Source organism: Loxodonta africana, chromosome 19 (assembly GCF_030014295.1).
Source record: "Loxodonta africana isolate mLoxAfr1 chromosome 19, mLoxAfr1.hap2, whole genome shotgun sequence".
Lineage (NCBI taxonomy): Eukaryota > Metazoa > Chordata > Mammalia > Proboscidea > Elephantidae > Loxodonta > Loxodonta africana.
The window spans coordinates 32,486,765-32,513,013 of record NC_087360.1 but is presented as its reverse complement, the minus strand read 5'-3'; the positions used below and the strand labels follow the sequence as shown (position 1 = coordinate 32,513,013).

General features: G+C 46.5%; 2 protein-coding genes across 4 annotated transcripts in view; one reads left to right on the top strand and one right to left on the bottom strand.

Annotated features, from left to right (window-relative positions):
- CDC45 (cell division cycle 45) overlaps positions 1-2,904 on the bottom strand; it is a 36,681-nt gene extending 33,777 nt beyond the window's left edge. The window contains exons 1-3 of the mRNA XM_064272543.1: positions 2,070-2,904; positions 1,900-1,959; positions 877-969 (exon numbers count right to left, since the gene is read on the bottom strand). Coding sequence (XP_064128613.1) covers positions 877-969; positions 1,900-1,959; positions 2,070-2,120 — 204 coding nt within the window. The 5' untranslated portion in view covers positions 2,121-2,904. The remainder of the gene's footprint in view (positions 1-876; positions 970-1,899; positions 1,960-2,069) is intronic.
- On the top strand, positions 2,703-26,201 carry UFD1 (ubiquitin recognition factor in ER associated degradation 1). 3 transcript variants are annotated; one of them, XM_010598784.3, is made up of 12 exons: positions 2,703-3,007; positions 5,993-6,125; positions 6,500-6,532; positions 8,601-8,722; positions 12,771-12,901; positions 14,788-14,860; positions 19,135-19,203; positions 20,059-20,124; positions 20,396-20,443; positions 21,233-21,321; positions 22,279-22,360; positions 26,079-26,201. In XM_010598784.3, the coding sequence occupies exons 1-12, from the start codon at positions 3,005-3,007 to the stop codon at positions 26,151-26,153; spliced, it is 924 nt and encodes a 307-aa protein (XP_010597086.1). In that variant the 5' UTR covers positions 2,703-3,004; the 3' UTR covers positions 26,154-26,201. The 3 variants fall into 3 exon arrangements, with proteins under 3 accessions (XP_010597086.1, XP_023415072.1, XP_010597087.1); XM_023559304.1 differs by lacking the exon at positions 2,703-3,007 and adding an exon at positions 7,181-7,304 and having other exon boundaries at positions 5,992-6,099; XM_010598785.2 differs by lacking the exon at positions 2,703-3,007 and having other exon boundaries at positions 5,992-6,099.
- The last annotated feature ends 48 nt before the right edge of the window (positions 26,202-26,249 follow it).

Sequence of the window (26,249 nt, the reverse complement as noted above, 5' to 3'; positions counted from 1 at the left end):
AGAACCCAGCCTAAGATATAAACCCTATGGAGTTGCTGTGAGTAGGAATCAACTTCACAGCAGTGGGTTTGGTTTGGTTTTTTTGGTATGACACCCTATCATTATAGAAATCATTTTCTTACGAGTATCACACTGGCAAAGTTCCCTCACATGATGACAGGAACTCCAGGCTAGGATTTATCTCTGTCAGAGCAGTCTCACCTGTGGCCAGGGACACCATGGTCCTTCTTCCACACCCCAGCCCTTCCCTGTGTGGCCCAAGATGTCACATCTCTCCTTGTGGCCCCATGCAGAGGTAGAAGCAGTCCTGGCCTCTACTGTTTAAATTATGGAGGATGAAGATACCTGTTGCCATCAAGTTGATTCTGACTCACAGCCGCCCTATAGGACAGAGTAGAACTGCCCCATAGAGTTTCCGAAGGAGCAGTATGGGTTTGAACTGCCAACCTTTTGGTTACCAGCCGAGTTCTTAACCACTGCACCACCAGGACTCTGAGGAGGAAGATATGTTCCTGGATTTCAAATTGGAACCTGGGATACATTTATTTGGACAGATAATATAAGATAGCAGTATATCGTAAAATAGTTTTAGTTAGGCCAAATTAAACACTATTAAATTCCATGTTCCTAACAATAAAATTTCTGCTGTCCATATTTACCGTCCTTTTCTTTTTTTTGGGGGGGGGGTCAATTTTGCCTCCACAACTTAAGGGTAAGTTACTAGTATACATATTATGTTTTTCTCTTCCACTTTGCTTAATAAAGTTTACACTTACATATACACTCAATCTATTATGGAATTAGAAAGAATGCTAAGGGTTAAGAAATTACTATGGAGTAATGAAGGCTAATTATTCCAAAACGCATCTTACATACCTGCTCTTTATGCTCAAGAAATGCAGTTTCAAGTTCTTGCCACCCAGAAACTGGAACCAGGGTGTACTGCACATGGTCACACTGGAACAAGGCCTGAGGAAAAGGTGTTTTGAAACCCTGCTATTTAGAATGTCTGCAATTTACTTTGAAAATGTACCAAGAGAAAAAAAAAAAAAAAAAGATAGCTGGTGGAGAGATGGAAGACAGATGATTAAGCAAGGTTAAAACCAGTTGCCATCAAGTAGCTTCCGACTCATGGCAACCCCACATGCATCAGAGTAGAACTGTGCACCATAGGGTTTTCGGTGGCTAGATTTTTGGAAATAGGTCACCAGGGCCTTTTTTCCGAAGCTCTTCTGGGTGAACTCGAACTGCCAACCTTTTGGTTAGAATCTGTACGTTCGGTGGTTTGCACCAACCAGAGACTCCAAAGCAAGGTTAGTAAAATGTTAACGGGAGAAACTTGGTGGTAAGGATACGAGTGTTCACTGTGTCAACTCTAATGAATGTTTGAAAATTTTCAAAGTAATACATTGGAGGAAAATCCAATCTTACTTCCAGGTCTTCTGATAAGATCCTGACCTAAGAACCTGACCAAAGCTCAATGTAAATGTCCCACTATGTTCAAAACAAGACTGAACTAATGATATTTTTCAATCGACCAGAGGTCCTGTATTTCCAGCATCACTTATGACCCCACCATGCCCTCAGCTGTCACAGATTTGTCTCCCTCAAACTCCCACATTTCATAGGCCACCAGAAGTCTAAATCTTACGTTTCACCCAAATGCAACCATATTTGCCTGGGTTACTGCAAAAAATATTAACTAGTCATCCTGCCTTTTGCCTAATCCTCCTCTAACCCACCCCTCACCATCCAGTCAGGGCAGTGACCTCAGTCTTCAGTTGTGACTGCTCAAGCCCCTACCTCAGCCTCTGTCCTCATCTGGGGGTTGGGGGAGGTCCTCTCTATTCCGCTCACCTCTTGCCGTGGCCCCTCCGTCCGAGGGTCCGCGGCACTCACCTGAAGGATCTTGCAGGCGCACAGAGCGTCCACGTCCGAGGCCACAAAGAGAAGGACCCTCTGTCAGGGGAAGAAAAGGCAGGCTGAGTTTGGAGACCCGAGTAGCGGCCACTCCTGCTCACCCACTGTTCCCGACAAGACGTAGGCCAGGGGTCCAGACTGGGGCTCACCTGACTCTGGACCAGCTCGTAGAACTCCTTGCGGAAATCGGACAGGAACATGTCCACGGTGGCCGGACGCCTAGCATAAGATCTGGGATACAGTGAGCCCCAGCGGCGATCAAGACTCCCGCCAAAGCAGGGCTTTTCCGATTGGCCCAGGGGCTGCCAATCAATAGCTGCTCGGTCTCAGCCCTGCCTCCTTTCTGATTGGGGCATATTGAGGGCGGGCACTAGAGCACCGCCTTTCCGGTGGAAAAAGCCGTCAAAACTCGGCAGGACGCAAACACTGTTGCCTCTTTCAACTGTGACTTCCGTTGACCCAGAAACCCGCGTCTCGGTGGACATTATTACTTCGGGAAGAAAATACCGTTATCTCTCACTGGGAACTCCAGGACAAAAAACCTTCCCTCCATAAGTTAAATTTAGTTATACGTAGAATGAGATCGTCAGCTTTACATTTTCAATAGGCTCTCGCTCCACTTTAAAGGGGGCATGTGTAGTTCACTTCCGCCCGAGATTTCGATGGCTGACGCAAAGGCCGGAAGATCTAATTGCATTCTGGGTAGTGTAGTCAAGAAAAGGAATGGGTCCTACTAAGTTCGTCTGGAGGGGAGTACTATCAAGACGTAATTTAAAATAATAAGAAAAATTATCTCTAGAGTGGGAATCCTGCTACGAAAGGATACTATAGAATTTATTCCTGGGAAATTCTAGACTCCAGACTCTTTGTCTGGCTTTTTCCCTTTTGCAGCCGACCCCTGGTCTCAGCACTCCCCTGCCCAGGTTCCAGGTCCGTCACTTCCGGTGAGCCTACGGGGCGTCGGATCGGCTGTGGAGGTGGTGGCCGCAGCGGCGGTGTAGGCTGTGAGAGGGAGCGCGGTCGGCGGTCTCACCACGTTACGTTCCCTGGAAGAAGCGGCGCCTGCGAGGCGGAGGTGTCAGTTATGGTGAGGGCGACCAGGCCTAGCCCGGGGGGGGAGCAGACGGGCGGACGGGCGGGACCGGGCGAGATGACAGCGGAGATGCCGAGTCACCCGGCCTGGACCCGGCCGCCTCTGGTCCTGGGCGCATCGGGCACTAGTCGCGCCTTGCCCAAAACGGCGTCTGCTTATCACCGCTTGTCCAGGGCATGGCTCGCATTTTCCTCTTAGACGGTGGGCTCCTTAAACCTTCTACGTTTGTGTCCACCCATTGGTGCCTAAGTGTTAGGCACGTAACAGGTGTTCATAAACACTAAATTGGTTGAAAGGTTTTTGGGAGTGGGAAGCAGAATCAAGGGCTCCCCACGGAAAATACATAAGGGGCATCTCCCTGGGCGGGACTCCCTGCTCTTGCCCTAGTTCGGGAACTTTGTGCCTCCGGGTTCATGCCTCGGTTGTGTTGGTACCTTCTTACGTAGAGTGGCGTTATGTTTAGTAATGATAACAATAGTAGCTAATGTCTGCTTTTTTTTGTTACACACCTTTTCTTTTGTACTTATCGTTCCTAATCACACTTTATCCCGTTTAGTCCTGACAACCCCCTTGGAGACAAGGATTATTACCATTTTAACCATGAGGAAACCAAACCCAGTGCGGACTCATAGCGACCCTATGGGACAGAGAGTAGAACTGCCCCATAGAGTTTCCAAGGAGCGCCTGGTGGATTACAAACTGCGGACCCTTTGGTTAGCAGCCGTAGCACTTAACCACTACGCCACCAGGGTTTCCAACCATGAGAAAACTAAGGTTTAAAGATGAGGAAGATCGCTTACTGGAGGTCACAAAAGTTAGCAGTGGAGATTTGAAGCCCAGTCGGGCTGGCTGCAATGTTCAGCCTCATTACAACCGTTGTACAGCATTGCCTCAGTATCACCTGCTTATTTTAGTAAAAGTGTGTCATTGTTGAATCGTATTTCTGTTCCCAAGTTCATCCACTTAAGAGACTTATAGAATACATGATATGCACCAGGCAGTATGCAAAGCATTGAAGTTACAAAGTAAGAAATAGGGAGGGACAGAAGATCAGGTTCATGGGTGTATTGAAGGCACATTATTAAGGGTGTTGCAAACTCTGTGCACGTTTCCCTCTTTTATATTGCAAAGAGTACAGCTTAGATGGAGTGGTGTAGTGTGAGGTAGTCAGAGGAGGCCCCACTTTTCTCCCTTTCTTCATCCAGACACTCTGTTTTACTTGTTATGCCTTTGGCTAAGATTTTGTTGAGTAGAGTTGTGTTGTTTGAGAGAAGAAAGACACAAAAGTTTGAAAACTACTGTGTGAGAGTTCTAGAGTGTGAAGAACCATGTGAGATTTTAAGCAAGAGGGTACTGTTTTGCCTATAGGAATACAGCTGCTTCAGCTTGCTGATTTTGGAATTGCTAGAGCCCTGGTGGAACAGTGGTTAGGAGATTGGCTGGCTGCTAATGAAAAGGAGGTTGGCACTTTGGATCCAGTAGCCGCTCCTTGGAAACCCTGTGGGGCAGCTCTACTCTGTCCTGTAGGGTTGCTCTGAGTCGGAATCAACTTGATGGCAACTTTTTTTTTAGTAAACTATTTTGTAATTAATTATCATTAGGTGGTTTTCCCCTCTGCTTAATGTACATTTGAAATCAAGTCAAGAAGTGTTTGTCTATTGTGAGATTTTATTCTTTTTGAAATGTCACAGTAGTTCCGGTACTTTGAGAAGACCCCAAGTGGATGTGTAGTGTGTTTTCTAAGCCACATCTTAGTCCACAGTCTTTATGAGCTTGGATCTTCCTTTTTTAATGGTACCCTGCCTTGGCTTTAGTTATTTAAACGTGAGGAAGTAGCACAGTATGTGTACCTACTCTGTGCAGTGAGAGCACATTTGAAGGGCACTAGCACTAATTCTTGGTAGAGTAGGGAACGCTTCCTGGAGAAAGGAAAGGGTGGTCATGGGGAGCCAGGTGAAAAGATGCACTGGGCACCTGCTGCCTGCAGTGCCTTTCCTAGTTTTCTACTTGGCTTCCTCTCATGGCATTGAGGTCTCTATGCAGGGTCCTTTCCTAATCACCTATATAAAATAGCATACCCAGGTGCCCTTGATCTCCTTACCCTGCTTTTTTGTCTTCAGGGTATTTATTACCACATGACATACATGTTTATTTTTGCTTCTGTCCCCTGTTTTGGATTCAGCTCCACCAAGGCAGAGATTTTATCTGTTTTGTTCACTGATGTTTCCTTGATGCTTAGAACAGAGCCTGGCAGATAGTAGAGTCACACAGTAAATATGTGCCTTTAAGTTAGTAAGTGTTAAGTTAATGAAAATTGGAAAGTCCTCCAGACAGAGGAAGTAGCCTGGGTAGGAGTATGGCAGGTGTAGGAGATTGTGGTTTACCAGAAAGCAGATCTCTGTGAGCCACTGAGAGGCCTGCCTGTATAACCTTAGGAGGGCTGCAGGGTGAAAGAGGTTAAGGAAAGAACTGACATGGCCAGTTTTGTATTTTAGTAAGACCATACTTTCTAAGAATGGTGGAGACAAGAGGGACAAGACTGAGGGTGGCAGACAAGGTCGAACCACAGAGATTTGCGACAAACCTTCTACCTGGGAAGTGCTTCTGTCAGAATGCACCGCTTCCCCAGTATTAGGGTTAATGAGGAGTCCTTCGGTGGTGCCAACAGTAAAGTGCTCAGCTGCTAACTGAAAGGTTGGCAGTTTAAGTCTACCCAGAAGTACCTTGGAAGAAAGGCTTGGCACTTCTGAACTATCAACATTTGAAAATCCTACGGAGCACAGATCCACTCTGATACACATGGGGTCACCATGAGTCAGAGTCAACTCAACACAACCAACAAGGGTTAATCAAGATTTTAGTATGTTTTTTGTTCTTTGACATTTAGCAGCATTAATTACCCTGATGTGTTTTGGCATTTGACATGAAGAAATGTACCTTTGTTCTGTTCTGACACTGACATCTCTTTTCTCCTTCCAGTTCTCCTTCAATATGTTTGACCACCCAATTCCCCGGGTCTTCCAGAACCGCTTCTCCACCCAGTACCGCTGCTTCTCTGTGTCCATGCTAGCAGGGCCTAATGACAGGTCAGATGTGGAGAAAGGAGGGAAGAGTATGTGCTTGTTTTTATTTTGTATAGAAACCTTTCCTGCCCCTAAGCGTGCAATGCTTGTAGCCTCCAACAGTCATTATTTTGCACAGGGTAACCAGAAGCTAGTGTTATGTTACAGTAAAAATGTTACTTGTCCCAGACTTGATAAGTGGAAGGGAGGGTGAAGAAGGGTTCTTAATTCTAATTAGATTTATGACCCGCAGCCATTCAGTTCCCCAAAATAAATTACATCAAGTATGATTCTTCATGAAATAGCATTATGAAATTTTAGCTGTCCCAAAATACTGTTTAAAACTTTTTTTTTGGATAAAATAGAAACTATATTTTGGCTTTTTTTTTTCTTTGTTAATATTCTAAAAATGTTCTTTCTGCAGTAATCATGCCGCCATCTGCCCTTGATCAACTCAGTAAGTATCTTCTAAGTGACTTGATAACATAGGGAAAGTAAAGGTGGACACCAAGACCACTGGGCATAGGCTTCTCAGTATATGCAGACGCAGGCATCCTTCATCATGTTGGGTGGGAAATTCTTCCTCGAGGGTGCATGCTGAGTGGGAGAACCACGTCACGAGTGCCCAAGAGCGAGGCAATGTGGAGTGGTGGCCATGTGTCCAGAATAGGCGGGGCCAGTGAATGCACAGCTTCGATGCCTTAGGCACTTCAGGTCCCTGCTCCCCACCCGTACTTGTGTGGACACCGGGATCCCAGCAGGATTAAAGGAAGATGTGAGTGTCAACTACTTTTCCCAGTGCTGGGGCAGCTGATGCTGGTTGGACTTTCTAGGCTTTCTCCCAAAGGCTGGAGGTTGATTGACCAGAGGATGCTTGAGAGGCAGGTTTCCCATCTCCACACCAAACATTGTTCCTAAGCTCCAGGCCCGCGTTTCTAACTCCATTGCCACATCTCATCCTCAGCGTGTCCAAACATGAGCTATTGTTTTCTGCCCGTAGAGGTGTTCCCCTTGCTGTGCTCCATGTTTCTCGCAAGGAACAAGAAAGACCCACAGGTTGTCGGAGCCATGGCGCTTTTCTCCTCTTCCCCCACTCCTCATCCAGTGAGAGCGTCCTGGAGAGCCCAGTTCCACACCACCCAGACGTGGAAAACCCCGAGCACAGATGCAGCACAGCCTTTGGAGACTTGGGAGTGTTTGTGGCATGAATCCATCTCTACTGCAGGGAGGTGCTACTTCTGGAGGCTCTTCCTTGCCTACCTGTAGCTTCCTGGCCAAGCAATCTTTATTTGATTTATTTAGAATTTTTAGAGAGACCCCACGGAGTCTGTTGTACCTCTTGTTTCTGAGTGGAATTTTTGTTAACCTGTTTACGTAAACCTACAAGCTAAAGACAGTATAGTCCCCAGACTTGAGCCAGTAGCCTGGGTTTGGATCCTGACATGGGGCATGTCACTTAACCTGTGTGGCTTAACTTCCCCCTAGACAAAAGGGGATAATGGTGGTGCCTACCTCACCATTCTGGGAAGGTTCACTGAGGTCCCGGTAGGTGCCGAATACCATCACTACTGTCTCACACCTCTGCCCCAGCTCCCCAAGTCTCTAGGGTTGTCCTCCTTCAGTTGCCAGCCTATGCCCCACTGCACTTCCTGAGTCTGGCATGCCAGCAGTCCTGTTTGCCGGGCTCTGGCCCTGTGTGCACCCCTGGTCTCATGGGCCACCGGATTGAGGGAACTTATGTTAGGACTGCTGAAAGCCCACACTCCTGACCAGGAGACAGAGCACTATGCTCCCCACTCTGTGGTGGGCTGGCCTGGCTTCCCTCCACACTCCGGCCCCTCCCATGCCGTCTCTCATGCTCCAGCCACACCTGATTGCCAACCATTCTCTGAACTGGCCAGTCTACTCTTCATTTCCATGCCCTTGCTCAAGCTACTCCTCTGCCTGGAATTCCCTCCCTGGCCCTGCCCTGGCCCTGCCCTGCCTGGTGACTTGCCTGGAGAACTCATCCTATAAGAGTCTGTGAGTCCTCTCTCACGGGCCTGCATTCCTTAGCCCCCTCCATTCCCACAGTACCTGCAGCATTTTAGCGTACTTGTTTTCTTTCTTGCCCTACTAGCCTAGAAACCTTCAAAGGCAGGGATTTTGTCTGACACGTGATGGACACTTAAATTAAGTATGAATAAGTGTACATAGTACTTAAGTTCCTGATTTCAGAAAGTTGTCAGGTTAAACCAGTGGTGCGTTCCTGAGATGTACCAGACATTCCTGGTTTCTGCTCTGGGCCAGGCTCTGTGCTTTTGGAGGGAGTGACTCATCCTTACCTTGAGGAGCTGGGGGTCTAGTGGGTGGACAGACCCCGAGGGTCCAAGTACCTCACAGGAGTCTGAGTGCTTCTCTGATGGGAGCCTGGGAAAGGCTGCTTTCCAGGGGGAGGCTTTGGGTGAATGTGGGCCGTCCTTTCATGGAAGCCGTTCCTGAGCAGTGCCTGTGTGGTCAACACTCATAATCTGTCTCTTCTTTAGGCCGACTTAACATCACCTATCCCATGCTGTTCAAACTGACCAACAAGAATTCGGACCGCATGACGCACTGCGGTGTGCTGGAGTTTGTGGCCGACGAGGGCATCTGCTACCTCCCGCACTGGGTGAGTGGTGCTTCCGAGGTCTCTGAGAGGCTGTGTCCCTTTGGTGCTCTGCATGGCCCAGTAGAGGAGCAGGCCCGTCACAGGGTGTTGGGGTCTCTTAGGCAGGGATGTCCTCCCAGTGTGTGTGCATGAGAGTCCTGGCTCTGCCTGCCATTGGGGCAGTGTGGCTCAACTTATTTCAGAAGGCGATGAAGCAACAGGAGACTTTGCTCTGATCTGACGAAGACTTGGTCAGTCAGAGGAGTTTGTCACGGGGGATTCTAAACAATGCTGTGTGCCCCAAACATTGTGTTTTCACTATAAATGCACAGGCGTTCACCAGTCGAGCTGTAGAGTAAGGGCCTGTTGTTGTGAGAATTGTCAGTAGCTTGCATATAAACCGTAGTCATACTGTATGACCTGTGATTTCCTGTCAGGTTTTTTTTTTTTTTAAAAAATGGAGCCAAAGTAGTATTTCGGAAGTGGTCTAAGTACAGAGTGTTAGAGTTTTCCCCCGACTTGCTTGCAGTTTTCTTCCCTCATTCTATCACAGTATTTTTTGTTTTTTAGAAACTTACCTTGAGATGAGTCTTTCCGAAGTGCTCAGCTTAGTAGCTGCAGAAACAGTTACTTTCTTTTTGCACTCCTGCTTTCTCCATTTGTGTGCTGTTAGCTTGACCCCAGTCATGAGTAGGGCCAACCTCTAGGGCGGAGAGCCCTCAGAGCTTGCCCTGGGGCATGTGCCCCTCAGAGAGCCCTGCAAAACTGCACCAACATTTTAGGGAGGAGCCTATGGAGAGGGTTCCATGTGGGGGTGACGTGCATTGGTTAGGTAGGGCACAGGAGAGGTGGGATGTGGCCCTCCCCACCACACCTCTTGCATGAACAGCACGTGGCAGAGTGGCCAGTCGGTGCCTGTCCCGCTCCGTGGTGGGCCAGGCCATGCTCCCAGTATGCAGGTGAGATGCTGGGGCTCAGTGGAGGAGAGCCCTGGCTGGAGCTCTTCCCTTTTGTCCTTCAGTGCAGTCTTTTGTAAAAGTGAGCCTTTGTAAGCCCTTGTATTTGCCTGAGGGTTGTTTGTTCTAATAAGGTCTCGTGCAGAAATCCAGCGTGTCAGAATTTCAAAGGAATGGCTCTGGTTGGGTCTGGGGCAAAGGCCCTGCTTGGCTCCCTCTTCCCTCCTCTTCTCCCCAGCTTTGGCATGCTTAGTTTTGGAAAACACACAGAGGCAACAGCTTGTCCTTGTCTTAGTCCTTTAATTGTGGCAGATGTGCTGATAGACTCTGTGGACCGGGCTGGGAATGCATAGACACCACCTCACCAGCCACACTCACTGCCCCCGGTCCCCTATCGCAGCGATCATGGAACTCTCGAAAGAATGTGTTTAAGCCTTTTATTTTTTGAGGTGAAATATGATCAGAGGTTCTGAACATTGTTCCCTCTTGCAGTGGGTTACCTTGTTTAGGTGGCCTGGGAGATCCCCCAGGCCCACAACCCACCCTTGCACCTCAACTTGGAATCTTGGTCCCTTCACAAGTTCTGGGCCTGGCCCACTTCTCATCAGCCCTAGGAGCTCGGCTCTCAGATCTCAGTGTCCTGCTTCCCGGCCTTTCCTGGGCTGCTTCCTTACTTGGTGGCCCATGCCTACCCAGGCTTGGTCTGCGGGGAGCTCCTACTCACACCTCAAAGCCCAGGCCTGACGCAGTTCCCTCCTGGTTGCCGTCCCCTTCACTGTGTCCTTGGGGTACCCTCACAACACTTGCTGTTCAGCACCTTGCTGTCTTTGTGTCTGTAGGTGCCCCTCATGAGCATGAGGCCATGTCCCGCTTGTTTAATAGAGTGCCTGGTCTCAGTAGCTGCTCTGTGAGTGGCTGAAATGTTGGAAGCGGCTCCCTCCCCAATCCATTCCTGACCCACAGAGAGGCCCCTCTGCGGCTCATCTATGAGGTGAAAGAGGAGATGGTGACGCTGGAGGGATACTCTGTACCCCTCCAACTCACACATTGGAATTTGGATGGCCATTTGTCCACACTCCCAGACCACTTGGGGCCAGAAAATAAACTAAAGGCCTTTTATGAAAGACATCGTGTCCCCTTGGGAGGCCTCTAAGTAGTGTGGAGTGTGGAGCTGGTGTGGGGTATGAGGGCTGTCTTTCCAGCTCTTTGGGCATGGGCAGGTGGTTGCCTGGGGCCTTCCAGTGGCTGTTGTGGAGCTGGGCCTATGGGTCTTCTGACTCTTAGGAGGGTGTGTGAACATGTACTTCCTGTTGGCTGGTGGGCTGGCTCCATCCCACCTGGAGCTCCCAGGCTTCTTCAGGGCAAGTCAGCTTCAAAGGTCATAGGCCTTTCTACTGGTATCTGAGGTGTTCGATGACTTAGATAAGATTTCTGTAGCCAAGCCACTTGTAGCTGTGTCCTTCCTCTAGCTTTACCCCTCCTTCTGCCTGGCCAGGCTTTTCTCAGGGGCTTGCCCGGGCCTCAGGGCTTCATGCCATTGGTTATCCCCCTTCCCTCACTGACAGATTTCCCCAGAAAGCCTGCCTAAGGGACTACAAGCTTGTCCCTTGGCAGTCTGACTTCTGACTTTTCCAGCACTTTCCATTAAAGCATCACTCTCCAAGGTCACCAGAACCTCTTAGCCACCAAATCCTCTCCATCCTGCTCAGCCTGCTTGTGGCATTTAATGTAGTGATCACTCCTCAGTTTCTGTAGTTCCCAGTCTCCTGGTCCATGCCTGATGAGCCTGTTTCAATGCTGGTGTCTTCCTAAGTGTGTTGGGGCCTCCACAGGTTGTCTCATGTGGTCCCGCACACTCTCTTGGCCTCATTTATGGACTAACAGCTCCACACCACCTTCCTTGGCCCTGGCATCGCTTCTAGGCCTCACTTGGCAAGCCCTGCCTCTTGGCTGTGTTCCCTTCCTCTTACCTACACAGCATCCCTTGGTCCACTCTTCTTGGGCTGTTAGTCACCACCCACCTGCCTCTCATCATCCTCTGCAGGATAGCGGAGCCCGGAGTCTCCATACTGCTGCAGGATTAACTTGAGAATAGATTGTCTGATAGTGCCACCCTGGGTGCAGCATTTTAGGAGGGGATGTGATGGTGCCTGGTGGTGCCCTGGAGAGGGGTGGTGATAGATGAAACAAGATCAGCCGTGACCTGATGATTGCTGGAGCTGGAGATAGGTAGATGAAGGTTCACTCGTGCTGCATTCGTATACGTTTGAAATTCTTTCTAAGGAAGGTTTAAGGCAAAAAAAGGAAAAAAGCATTCCAGGACTTAGAGGTTTTCTTGTTTCTGGCCCCACCTCCTTGCTTCTGACTTCACAGTCTTGGCCCTACTGCAGTGGTCTGAGTTCCTTGCATACCAGATACTCACAGGCCTTTGTTCATCTTTCCGTCTCACTCTTCAGCTGTGGTCTACCTTGCATAGTGGTTTAACAGAGGTTTTATATTAACCCCTGTAGCAGACGTTTTTGGTGCTGTCACCATTCCTCAGCCTTAGTGTGGTGGCAATGCTGTGCAGAGTCACACTTACGTTGTGCTGTCATCGTCCTACCTTGAGTGTGGCCCCTCAAGCACAAGGAACACACCTTTCCGTATTTGCCCATAGGGCTTTGTCCACACCGGGTGAGCTTACCGGGCCTGCTGCCTGTGGGCAGCTTAAAAGTGTGGAGAGGGAGCACTCCTGGGAGGCCTGGAGCTGGTGGCCGATGCCGCACTGCCCGTTCTTCTGGTGGACGATCTGGGAAGTGGTGTGTCGCTTCTCAGGGTCCCAGCAGAGGCACACTCAGGTTGCCTGCTGCAGCGGCCTCAGTAACACCCCTTTATCGGCCTTTTTCATTCCACATTTTTTCTCATCTTGTTCTCACTTGTGCACGTGTGCACACACACAGTTTTTCCTCCTTCCTCACATCGTGTCTCAATTAAATTACTTGTCTCCAAGTCCTTGCCTCAGAAGACCGAAAGTAAGAGGCCATCTGAATGTAAGATTTGGCCCATCTGGTGTGTGGATAGGTGGGGGTGGTGTCGGCTGCTTAACTTCATGTAACATTCTTCTTCCTTTTTAGATGATGCAGAATTTGCTGTTGGAAGAAGGGGGCCTGGTTCAGGTGGAGAGTGTCAACCTTCAAGTAGCCACATACTCCAAATTCCAGCCTCAGAGTCCTGACTTCCTGGACATCACCAACCCCAAAGCAGTGTATCCTTTTAAATAAGAAGGATCCTTCTAGTCAAGGAGAGGGATGCTGACAGTCATTACACAGCAAGCAGTTGTTGAATATATGCCTACTTTGGCAACTACATGTTTGTTTGTGATTGAAGTTATGATCTGAGAGTAATGCTTTCAGCCAGCCTGTCTGCCATGGGGCCTGGGTCCTAAATGAATGCACTGGGTACTCGGACCTCTTCTGGCTCTTTTTCTAGACATTCCCTGGCAGGGGGAAATGGAGCCCTTCTTTCAGGTGGAATCAGTCACAAATCCCAGTCAGTGTGTGCATATATGTTCCAATGCCAGGAGGGACCTGCTGATCCTTACTCCTTCTCCTCAGTGGAACCCCTGGCATCTGAGCTCAGCCATTAACTGGCCAAACTCTGTGTTTGCCCGGGATCAGGGTTGATTGACTGCAAACCAATAGGTAGAATTGACTTAGAACATTGTCTGTCTGTCAGCAACAAGAAAGCAAAGGTTTGGGGTTCTAGTATTTTTTAATGTTCTCCTCTGAACTTAAGCCAGACTTGGAGGTTTGTAATTTTAGGAGGTGAACAGGGTGGGTGAGGAATGTGCTATGTGTGGTCTAAGACTGAGATCTCTAGCTCAGAGGCCCCACTTTGGTTTGTTGAGATTATAGTATAGAGTAGCTGCTCAGTCCTACTTATTTTTAAAAATGCATGCATGAAAAAACAGCAATAAAATTAAACACCGTAGGCAGGTAGAAAGTAAAAAAAATAAAACAAAAAAACAAAAACCTCTACTCCCTTCACCTGTGTGATTTCTTCAGGCCCATTCCCAGGAGGAAGCTGTTGCTGACCATGTCCTGGACACAAACCGGCTGTGCTGAGCACTTTGCCTATGGCACTGTTTGTGTTGGAGGCTTCCTACCCTGCGTAGAGGAAGCTGTCCTTTGGGAAGTCTGGCTAATGTCTCCCTTCATAACTTCCACTTGTAGCACTTGTTAGGCTGTCAGTAACTGGTAGTGAAGTGTACCTCTGTGACCATAGCCCCTTCTGATTTTGTATCGGGTTTTATATGTATTGGGATCTAAACTTAGGATCAGATTATTTTCAAAAGCTGTCTCTATAAGTGGTTTTGAGGAACTTTTGAGAGAACCTATCTATGAATCTATGATTTATTTGTTCTTTTTTTGTCCGAGATCCCATAGCCATTTTAAAATCAACTTCATTGAGGTATAATTTACATGCAGCAAAATACATACAGTTTTATGAGTTTGATAAATGTATGTTGTTGTTAGGGTCCTTCGAGTTAATTTTGATTCATAGTAACCCCATATGACAATAGAACAGTCCCACAGGATTTTCTAGGCTGTAATATTTATGGGAACAGATCACTAGGTCTTTCTCCTGTGGAGTCATTGGGTGAGTTTGAACTGCCAACCTTTTGGTTAGCAGCTGAGTGCTTAACCATTGTGCCACCAGGGCTCCTGTTAAATGTATACACCTATATAATCAGAATGTTTTGATCTTTCCCAAAGGTCTGTTTGTGCGCCTTCTGGGCTAGTCTCCATCCAATCCCTGGCCCCAGCAACATCTGACCTGCTTTCAATCCTTATATATTAGATTTATCTTCTTAGAGTTTCATGTGAATGGAATCTTGTAATATATACTCATCTGTAGCTGGTTCTTCCCTCAGCATGATGTTTGTGAGATACATCCATGTTATTGCATGTGTTAGGAGTTAGTTCCTTTTTATTGCTGAGTAATATTCATTGCATTACAGCTATTTGTTTTTAGTACCAGCATGGTTCACTTCTGTTCATCTAATGTCAATCATCTGAGCCCCTCACAGAAACCTGTTTCATATTTAAGGTATCCATTTTGACATGTTGCCTTAACAGTATGTGTCTGCAGATTAGAAAATGCATTGAGAAACTTTGCCTGTCTGACCACTGGGGATGTGATTGCCATCAACTACAATGAGAAGGTGAGAGACTCAGCCACGGGGAAGACAGGGCCTCATAAGAATACCATCAGATGCCCAGAGCAGAAACGACTAAAGCAGATTAGAACCCTAAGACGATCAGTATTAGAATTTTTAGGTAAAGATATAAAATAAATTATGTATAAAACGTTCAAGGACGTAAAAAATAGAATCGTAAAACTGAGCAAGCCACAAAAGGCTATTGAAAATAATCAGGAATATTTGAAAAACAGTTAAACAACAGATTAGACACAGCTGAGAAGAAAGTAATAAAATGAAAGACAGATCTGGAGAAATAACTTGGAATTCATCACAGAGGAGTAAGGAATTGAAACATGAGAGATGGAGAGATTGAAGATAATGAGAAAGTCGAACGTACACTCAATAAAAATTCTAGTAGGAAAGTATGGAGGAGTGCCAATATTTTGAAAAGATAATAACTGAATTTTTAACCCACAGTTGCAGGAAGTATAAGGTATACCCAACAGGATTGATAAATAATTGGTCCACACATTGCAGTGAAACTACAGATATGATACAAAATATCAACTAAGAGGGATCAGCCACTCTTACAGCTACTTACAGAGGAACAGCAAATAGCTGGCTTTTGAATAGCAACAGTTACAGCCAGAAATAGCAGAATGTCATCAAATTGCTAAGAGAAAGTAACTGTCACCAAAAATATCTTTAGAGGATAAGGGCAAAAGAAAGATGTTTTCAGATAAATAAAATCTGAGAGTTGTTTTTTAAACCAGTGGAATTCAAAAACACATACCTGAAGAATAAGCATCATTGTAGAGGGAAAGGCTAGGATGCAGTAAGGAATGGTGAACAAATAAATTGGCAAATATGAAGATAAATCATAGTAAAGGAAGCGGTGATAATGTTTAATATATGAGACTTCAAAAATTACATCTAAAATATTGGAAAAGAGAGTTGTTTAAAATTTACCTCTGCTTTATTTATATCTCAAAGTTAATTTATCAATAAAAATAAGTGAAAACTCAACATGCAATAAAGAACATATACACAAAACCTACAATTAACATCATACTTAATGGCAAGAAACTAGTTGCTTCCCCTAAAATAGGGAACAAGGTAAGGATGTTCCCTGTCACCATCCCTATTCAACATTGTGCTAGAAGTCCTAGCTAGTGCAATAAGACGAGAAAAGGAAATAAAAGATATACAGATTGGTAAGGAAGAAATAAAATTCTCTTTGTTCACAGACACCATGATTGTCTTTGTAAAAAATCCCAAAGAACTAACAAAAATTCCTGGAACTGATAAGTGATTATAGCAAGGTTGGAGAAATATTTCATGTTCGTGGACAGGAAGACTAACTATTATTAAGATATTAATTATTTCCAGAGTCATCTATAGATACAACACGATCCCAATCAAACTCTTAGCAAGTTATTTTGTGGCTATCAACAAACTGATTCTAAAGTTAGTATGGAAAGGCAAAAGACCCAGCATAGCCTAGACAATACTGAAAAAGAAGAAAAAAAGTCAGAGGACTGACACTACCTGATCTTAAGACTTACTATAGAGCTACCAGGAGCCCTGGTGGTACAGTAATTAAAGCACTCAGCTTTTAACTGAAATGTTGGCAATTTGAACCCACCAGCTGCTCCATAGGAGATGGGGCAGTATGCCTCTGTAAAGTTTTACAGCCTTGGAAACCCTATAGGGGCAGTTCTGCTCTGTCCTGTAGGGTCGCTATGAGTCAGAATCAACTCAGTGGCAGTGGGTCTGATTTTTAGTTTTTCTATAGAGCTGTCTTTTGGTCCTGACAAAACAGTAATAAGCAACTAGATCAGTGGAACAGAATAGAGAGCCCAGAAACAGACCCACACAAGTACAATCAACTGATCTTTGTCAGAGGAGCAAAGGCAGATTTAATGGAGAAAGGATGATTTTTTCACCAAGTTGTGCTGGAATAACCAGACTTTCACATGCTAAAAATGAATCTAGACATAGACTTTATATCTTCACAAAAATTAACTCCAGGTGGTTCATAGATCTAAGTGTAAAACACAAAAGAGTAAAACTTGTAAAAGATAACAGGAGAAAATTTAGGTGACCTTGGGTGTGGGGATGAGTTTTTAAATTCAACACGAGAAGCACAATCCATGAATGAAAAAAATTAGATAATTTACACTTCATTAAATTAAAAACTTCCCTGCTAAAGACACTGTTAAGAGAATGAATAGACGAGCCAGCATCTGGGAGAAAGTATTTGCAAAACACGTATCTGATAAAGGACTTGCATCCAAAATATACAAAGAACTCTTGAAGCTCAACAGTAAGAAAACAACTTGAATGCAGAATGAGCTAAAGATCTGAACAGACACTTCACTTAAGAAGAAATACCAGATGGCAAATAAGCATGTGAAAAGATGCTCAAGTCATATATCATTAGGGAATTGCAAATTAAAACAATGTAATACTACTAATGAGAAACCAAAACCCATTGCTTTCAAGTCAATTCCAACTCATACCCGTCCTTAGGACATAGTAGAACTGCCCCATAGGGCTTCCAGGGAGCTGCTGGTGGATTCAAACTACCGACCTTTTGGTTAGCAGCCCGAACTCTTAACTACTGTGCCACCAGGGCTCAAACCAAACCTGTTTCTGTTGAGTCGATTCCAACTCATTAAGACCCCATGTGTGCAGGGTAGAACTGCTCCATGGGTTTTTCTTGGCCGTAGTCTCTATGGAAGCAGATCGCCAGGTCTTTATTCTGCAGTGCTGCTAAGTGGCTTAAAACTGCCAACCTTTGGGTAGGTAGTTGAGCACTTAGCCATTTGTGCCACCCAGGGACCTTACACACCTGTAAGAGTGGCTAAAATCCAAAACTGATAACAACAAATGTTGGTGAGGATGTGGAGCAATAAAACCCACTGCCAGGTTTTATAGGAGCTCTCGTTTATTGCTGGTAGGGATTCAAAAAGGTATGACTACTCTGGGGGACAGTTTCTTACAAAGCTAAACTTGATAAATATTTCGAAGTGAATGAATGGCGAGACAAATGTGCTCAATGATAAAATGTTAGAAGCTTCTCTTTAATTTTAGGAACCAGGACAAAGATGCCTACTATTTACTGGTTCTATTCAGCCTTGCTCTGGAGTAAGAAAATTAAAAGTAATAAGGATGGAAAGGCAGAAACAAAATGTATTACCTTCAGCTGATGTGATCGTCAGCAAATGAAACCCAAAAGAACCTAAAGAAACTTAATGTAAGCAAGGTAGTAGGACATAAAACCAGGATACAAAAAATTGTACCTCCAGAAGTGATCTTCTTAAAGACACCATTGGTAGCAGCAACAACAACAAAATCTGAGGTACTTAGCCAATCACGTAAGACTTGTATGGAGAAAATTTGGGAGAACTTCATCTAAGGACATTAAGGAAGATCTGAATAATTAGGTATTATGGTACATATAAAAGGAACCCTGGTGGTGCAGTGGTTAAGTGTTTGGCTGCTAACCAAAAGGTCAGTGGTTTGAACCCAACAAGCTGCTCCATGAGAGAAAGATGTGGCAGTCTGCTTCCATATAGATGACAGCCATGGAAACCCTGTAGGGTAGTTCTACTCTGTTGTAGAGGGTTGCTATGAGTCAGAATCAATGGCAGTGGGTGTGGGTTTTTTTTGGGTAATGGTCACGTGTTGGAGAATTCCAGATTGTAAAATATCAGTTCTTCCAAAGTTATTCTGTATTGATTCTGTAGAATCAATACAATTGCAATAAAATACTAAGTAGCTTTTTGTGGTGCTTGACAAGCTGAAGAAAAGCCAACGATTAAAAGTAGTCAGAACACTCCAAAAGAATACTAGGGAGGCATCTTGCCCTGTGAAATAGCAAGGTGTGTCGTAAAATTTCAGTAATAAGGTAAAGTATGGTATTGGTACTGGAATAGACAAGTAAACCAGTGAAATAACACAGGGGTCCTAGAAATCAACCATAGCATGCAGATGTTGGTTCATGACTGAGGTGGTATTGTGGGCCACCGGCCAAAGGAGAGACTGGTTTTATGATCCACTGACTGATGGACTGAGGTGTACAGTTTGAGTGATGGGCATAAAGGCTGCCAGCTGTGCTGCAGCCACCTTGACAAAGCAAGGGGGGTGGCTGGGGGGAGGGTGTTTTGGGTGTGAATGTTGTGTCTGCAGGAGCTGGGTAGAACCTGCCTCAGTAGCTGACAAATGGTGACAAGCCCCAGGGCTGCCACAAACACAAAACCACCCCACCGACCGCTGTGTTCTTTCCCCAGATTTACGAACTGCGGGTGATGGAGACCAAACCTGACAAAGCTGTGTCCATCATTGAGTGTGACATGAATGTGAGTGGCTTTGTCTGGTACAGTGAGCTCAGGCCAGCAGGTGGGGGTGAGGAGTGAGTGCATTGGTGGCCTCTGCAGGCAGTACCCCAGGAGTGTGTCACACAGTTGTTTGGACTATTTAGAGCATGGAGGATACCTACCTTGGGATCTGACTCAAGGCCGATGGTGGTAGCAGAGTTTGCCACCAGTTCTGAGATGGTTAAATCCCAAATGAGCTCATACTTACCAAGGAGTGAATATCATTCTTGAAAGCTAAGGAAGCCTCCTGAGCTTCCTGAGTAGGAAGGAACTGTTGAAACACACAACACCCTGGATGGATCTCTAGGGAGTGGTGCTAAACAAAGAGAGCCAGTCTCCAAAGGTTGTACACTGTCTGGTTCCATTTATATTATATTTGTCAAGTGACAGAATGATAGAAATGGAAGACAGATTAGTGGTTGCCAGGGATCAAGGATGAGGACAGGGGCACAGGAGGGAGATAGGTATAGTTATAAAAGAACATCATCATCCCAGGGTGACTGGGATACTGTTGGGTTGGAGCTGTTCAGTATCTTGACAGTGGTGGTAGAAATTGTATAGAATTTAATACACACAGATGAGCACAGGTAAAACTGGGAAATCTGAAGAAGATTGGTGCATTGTATCAGTGTGAATATTCTGGTGATGATAACTGTAGTATAATTTTGTAAAATGTCACCTTTGGAGGACACTGGGCAATGTATCCAAGGGATCCCTGGGTATTATTTCTCACAACTGCATGGGAATCTGCAATTATCTCAAATAAGAAAGCAAAAAGATAAAGGAGCCTAAGTGTGGGCCATGCCTCAAGATTTTATTTTCATCTTGGAAACACAGGTAGACTTTGATGCTCCCTTGGGCTACAAAGAACCCGAAAGACAAGTCCCGCATGAGGAGTCAACAGTAAGTTGTTTCTTCAGCATTTTTTTGACCCGCCACGCACTGCCCTGTTCTGTAAAGATGCTTCTTTGAGAGTGTATTTCACACTGGGCTCATGTTTTGCCTCTGCTGATGCTGATGCAGTCACCTTCCCCGCTAATCTTCCAGCCCACACCCAGGGGGAGTGGTGTGTCTTAGCTGTGAGTGGATGGCAAAAGCAGTAGAAGTGGGAGGCTCCAGGGAAAAGCTGGGGCCTCGCCCACTGAGAAGCTCACCAGTCTTTTCTCCCTGTCAGGATGGCGAAGCTGACCACAGCGGCTATGCTGGAGAGCTGGGCTTCCGTGTGAGTAGCAGGCCACATGTTCAGTTCCTTTGCTCCCACATGCCAACTGCCCCTTTGAGCCATCTGTCTGCCTCCAGGGCACGTGCCACATGCGTATCTGGCACCTTCTCAGTTACCAATCCCTTTTACATCCACCTTCTCCTTTAAGGCTCCCAACAGCCCTGGAAGGCAGCCCAATTTTTTTTTTTTTTTTTGGAAACATTTCTAGCCTATCAAAGAGTTGAAATAGTACAATGAAAACACACTCTTGTCTTAGATTCACCAAATGTTACTATGTTTGCTTTATCTCTGTCTAAAAACATGTCCTCCTTCTTGAAAGTAAGTTGCAAACACAGCCTTCCATTGCCACAGGCTGGGCTCCCTGAAAAACAGGTTGGGCTGTTGTGCAGGGAATTGGGGCACTGGGAGATGGGCGAGGACTGGACTGATGAAGAAATAGAGCTGCCATGTGGTCACAGCAGAGGCCTTGGTCCCCCACAGAGTGGGAGCTGTGTTGGCCCTGCAGAGGCCGGGGGCCAGAATTTTTCAGCCAGTCATTGGCTTCGAGCTTTCCCTGGGCAGGGGGCAGAGTCTTTGGCCAGAAGGGTCTCTTCAGCTCAGGCATTCCCCTGAGAGGGCCTCAGTGGAGGTCTGTGGGCTGCCAGCATTCCAACAGCTGAGGGAATGAGGGCTTCAGTCCTGAGGGTTCCGTGTGGCACTCTCCTGCATTCACCCCTGCAGCAGTCTCTGAACAAAAAGCACACGTGCTTTCGCAGATCAGCTGCACAGACACTTCCATTGCCTGTCTAGGCCTTCTCCGGCTCCGGGAATAGACTGGACGGAAAGAAGAAAGGCGTAGAGCCCAGCCCCTCCCCAATCAAGCCCGGAGACATTAAAAGGTGAGTCCCCCTGGCTCTACTCCTGCGGTACGTTGTCTGTGGTTGCTTTGTTCTCATCCAGGGTGGGTCTGGACCAGACCCCCAGATAGGGCAGCCACCCTCCCACTCAGAGACAAAGCCTGAGTCAGAGAGGCTGTCAGGGTAAGCTGGCTCTCCTTTGTGGGTGGAGCATACCATGTCCTGGGTGGGCGGTGCTGTGTCCCGGGGAAGTTTGTGCCTCCCCTGCCTCTCTCCAGGATCACTGCAGGCCAGCCTCTCTTGCCTCTCCAGTTCTGCCTCCACCTACTCCCAAATGGCTTTCCCGAGATTTGTACCTGATCCCCTCTCTCTCCTACTTCATACCTTCCTGGCTCCTATTTAATAATCTTTTACTGTGTTGTGACTTCAAAGAATTCATCAAGTGCCGTTATCTCAGCTGCCCTAGAACAAAGAGCCTGGAGCTGCCTCACTTTAATATGTTTCTAGTGTTTGGTCAAGGTACTCTCCCAGCAGATTTCCTCCTCCAGTGGCTGTCACGGTTATGGTAGGGGTGACACATGTCAGCTGTCTGTTACGTGTTAGAGCTGAAAGAGAATGCTGGAAATGGCATTTTTTACCCAGTCACATAAGGAGTGAAATGAATTTGGTGAGAGTGCAGCCTGTTCAGGAGGATCTGTGAGGACGTAGGACAGGGACAGTGAGGGCCTCTCATGCCTCTAGGTGACCCCTGATGCAGGTCAGGCCCAGAACCTGCAGAGACCCCTGCGCATGACGGTGCTGGTGCTGAATGAAGAAACCAGTGACTTAGAATGTGCCTGTCTTCATCCTGGAAGGGTACTGGGTGTACCCGAGGGCTGGCCAGAGGAGACCCCCAGGGAGAGGGACACCAAGAGGACACTTCTTGATTATCTCAAAAATGACTTCTAGTCTTTTTTTTTTTTTGGAACTGATATTTCTCCTTCTCTCTCTCTTTTACAGAGGGATTCCCAATTACGAATTTAAACTTGGTAAGATCACTTTCATCAGGAATTCACGTCCACAGGTCAAAAAGGTTGAAGAGGTGAGTTTATTTCATTGGTAATGAGAGGCTTCATTTGCTAGTGATGACTGCAGGGATTCTTACCATTCTCACTAAGGGTATGACTGTGATTTTCACCCAGTCTTGGGGGCCCTGCTGTCCCTGGTTGCCTGGCTTGTAGAGGCTGTGTGAGGTGGGTACAGGCTCCAAGGCCGAGCAGTGTTCTGGGGTTGCCTCCATGCTTGTTAACTATCGCTGTGAGGTGTCTGTCCACTCTACAGACCTTGAGCTTCCAGTCAGTGTCTGTGGGCAGCACCTTTTTTGCTGAGTGGGTGGATGGGGGGGGGGGTAGGGCTGAGCACAGAGCAGACATTGGTGCTTTGAGGCTGTGACCAGCCTGCCACCAGGCTCACTCTTCGTGTGCTGCAGTTGTCAGACAAGTGTCCTGGGAGTAAGGGAATTTGCTCCTGGTTAGCGGCTGAGAGACTGGCTGCGACAGCTTGAGTAGCTTTTCCAAGATCATGAAGGCAGTGAGAGGTGGTGGACAGTCTGTGGCCAGCTTCAGGCCTTGTGTGTTCCTTGGTCCCATAGCCCTGATGTCACCCATCGATGATGATCGGAGTGATCTAGCAGATGTTCGGAGAGCCCTTGTCAGGTGCTGGTGCTGTCTCTTTTGATCCTGGGAATAAAGGCTGATGTTCATAGAGCCCTTGTCAGGTGCTGGTGCTGTCTCTTTTGATCCTGGGAATAAAGGCTGATCTTCATAGGGCCCTTGTCAGGTGCTAGTGCTGTCTCTTTTGATCCTGGGAATAAAGGCTGCAGGTGGGAGCAGGAACAGTCAGCAGAGGGAAAGTTCTGCCTCATGAGAACTTATTCCAGGGTGCTGGGAATTTGTTCATAAAATCCAGCATATCCTGTGCAGGTAGCCCACTTCACCCAGCATCTGTGGGCGGAGCAATCACCTACGTGTGATATGTGTTCTAGAGCACCAACACTTCTGAACCATTGCTGTTCTGATTCATTCTTTCAAAGGATTGGACTCTTGGGGATCTAAGAGTAGGTTAAATGTGCCGTGAGCCTGTTCAGGATGGGCCACTGAATGGCACCGGTCACCAGCCAGTCCCTGGCTGCAGGATCATTGCTGGCTCCTCCGGACCACTAAACTCCTCCTCTCTGGCATTTGGGGCATTTTGGGAACAGAGACCACTGTACTGTCAGCACACCCCATCCCTACTCATGGCCACTCCTGGCCTTGGCGTGCTGCAGGTTGACACTGTGTTGGGGATCCGCCAGGCCCAGCTGAGCAACCGTGGTCTAACCAGCAGACCTCACTTTCCAACTCCTCCCTAAGGCCCTGTCTTGCTGAAGTCCAGAGCCTGACTCAGCATGGGATGGTGTCCTGACTGACTGGTGGCCGACTATCATAGGTTTACAGCAGGAAGTGGTGAGGGTGGCAGGCACAGCTGAATCTGTTTTCTTCATAAATGACTATTTAAGAAGAAATGGATGGTTAAAGATGGGATTGAAGATACAAATTTAGCTCTATTCCTTCCTGAACATCCACTAAAGAGACGGTAAATAGTAATAAGCTATTAAAGACAGTGGGAGAGGAGGCAGCTGCAACAAAATTTTGGAAGCCCCAGAGCAGAAGGACAAGTGGGAACTGACTTAATAGACCATGGAAAGCTGAATCGCAAAAAGGCTGTGGGGAAAGAAGTAAAGCAATTTGGTTTAGATTATAGCGTTCTCCAAAGGCACCTCTAGAAATGGGATCTAAAAACAAGGTGTCTGTTAAATAGTTAGAACCACAACATTCTTCCCCAACCTTGCTGTGCAGGAGAAAGCTGGAGGAAAAGGTATAATGGGAGATCTCCAGATTTGGGTAATCAGGCACAGTGGTTAGTAGAACTGAACTAGAAGAATGAATAAGTGACAGCCTGCATGCTGAGTGTTGATGCCCTTCGTGCTCTTCCCCTCTTAGCTCCTGGACACTGCAGCCAGGTGCACTTATGGATTTGGGAGGCTGGAGGAGCTTTCTGGGGCCAGTCTGATGCGCCCAGGAAAAGGACCTCAAGATAGTGATAAAGTAGGGTTCCTTTTGGAAATATCCCAGCCAGCTCACCCCAGTGAAGACCAGTAAAAAAATTTCCACTGCCAACATCCAAATAGAGTTCTAGAAAGGGAAAACAGAGAAATCATCAGGGAAGCAATTTCCCTGAACCAGAGGGCAGGCTTTTGCTGCTCGGAAGGGTCCCTGAGTGCTCAGCATGGGTGAAAATGGCCCTATTGGGGCAGAGGAGCCACTCCTGAAGAGGTTTCACGCAGATTGAGAATGGCATCTGCCTCTTAGTAGGACACAGAAATCTAGAAGATTCTGAGGGGAAATTTTTCCAACCTAACATTCTGTACCCACCAACCCATCAGTGAAGTGTGAGAGTATAAAAAAGATATTTTAAGACACCTTAAGATCTCATAAAAAGATACTCCTTGTGCTGCCTTTCTCAGTAGGGTGCTGGAGGATGTACCCCATTAAGATAAAGAAATAAGAAAGGCACAGAATCCAGAAAACAGGGAGTCCCCACTGCCATGTGCAGTGCTAGAGAATGGCCAGTGCAGGTTAGGCTGGCCAAAGGCCTCAGGATCCTGCTGGAATACTGCTGTGATTGAACAGATGGAGTAGAGAGAAGCCAAACACCATTGTTGACACCAGGAAAACTGGAAGGTTGTGCAGGAAAGGAAGACTAAACAACTGGGCTATGGCTCACATTTACAGAATTAGAACCAGCGAAATGCTGTATTTGGATGGGGAGGGGACAGAATGAGTGTTGGGGTGCAGGTGGTCAGGGTATGCATTGGAGAGAGCAGAACCCTCTTCTTCCGGAGAGAAAAGTCAATAGGTAATGTGTAAGACTAGCAATAAAAGCATGTGAAAATGGGTCATCGTGCCAAGATACCTGCTGTTTTCAAAGGATCAGAATAATAAGTCCCCTCTGCTGGTAGGAGAATAGCTTAGTAGAATGTTTTTGAGTGCTGATTAGTCAGTATATATTAAAATCCTTGAAAATATGTATACCCGTTTACCCAAGAATTCCATCTAGGAATCCACCCCACTTCTAGGAAGAGCCAGGTCTGTGTACAGACCCATGAGGCTGCTCACCACAGCGATTTAAAATACAGAAAGCCTGGGCATGAGGGGGCCACGCAGTGATATAAGACTGGTTCACACGTGATGGGAGTCTATGTAGACTTTAGAAGGTATTAGATAAGAAACTACAGTTTATATAGTCATAGACCGAAAAGTGACTGGAAAGCCTTTTTTAGGGTAGTGGCCTAGTGGTTAAGAGCTTGGCTGCTAACCAAAAGGTTGGCAGTTCGATTCCACCGGGCACTCCTTGGAAACCCTATGGGGCAGTTCTACTCTGTCCTACGTGGTTGCTATGAGTCAGAATCAACTTAATGGCAACAGGGTTTAGAGTGATTTTTATTTTCTTGGTGTATCCTATGTTTTCTTTACATTGGAAATGTAGTGCTTTTGTAAAACGATACACTTTTAACCTGAGAGTAAAGGCTGTGGCACACTCATAGTGATTCTTTGGTGTTCTCAATGTAGTGAACTATGACTTGTATTTATATTTAAAATATTTTTTATTATGAGTAATGGGAAAGAAAAATGACTGGATGGTACAGGAGTCAACAGAATAGAACATTATTATAAATTTCCAAGGACTTTCTGAAAACGGTATTTTCTTTGCACACCTAGGATGAAGCTGGAGGCAGATTCGTTGCATTTTCTGGAGAAGGACAGTCATTGCGTAAAAAGGGAAGAAAGCCATAAGTCGGGGCTGTTGCCTGATTGGGAAATAAAATAATTGATTGCAACGTATTGGCTTTTAGTTACTGGCTCTGACAAGGATGAGACTATTGCCAGAAA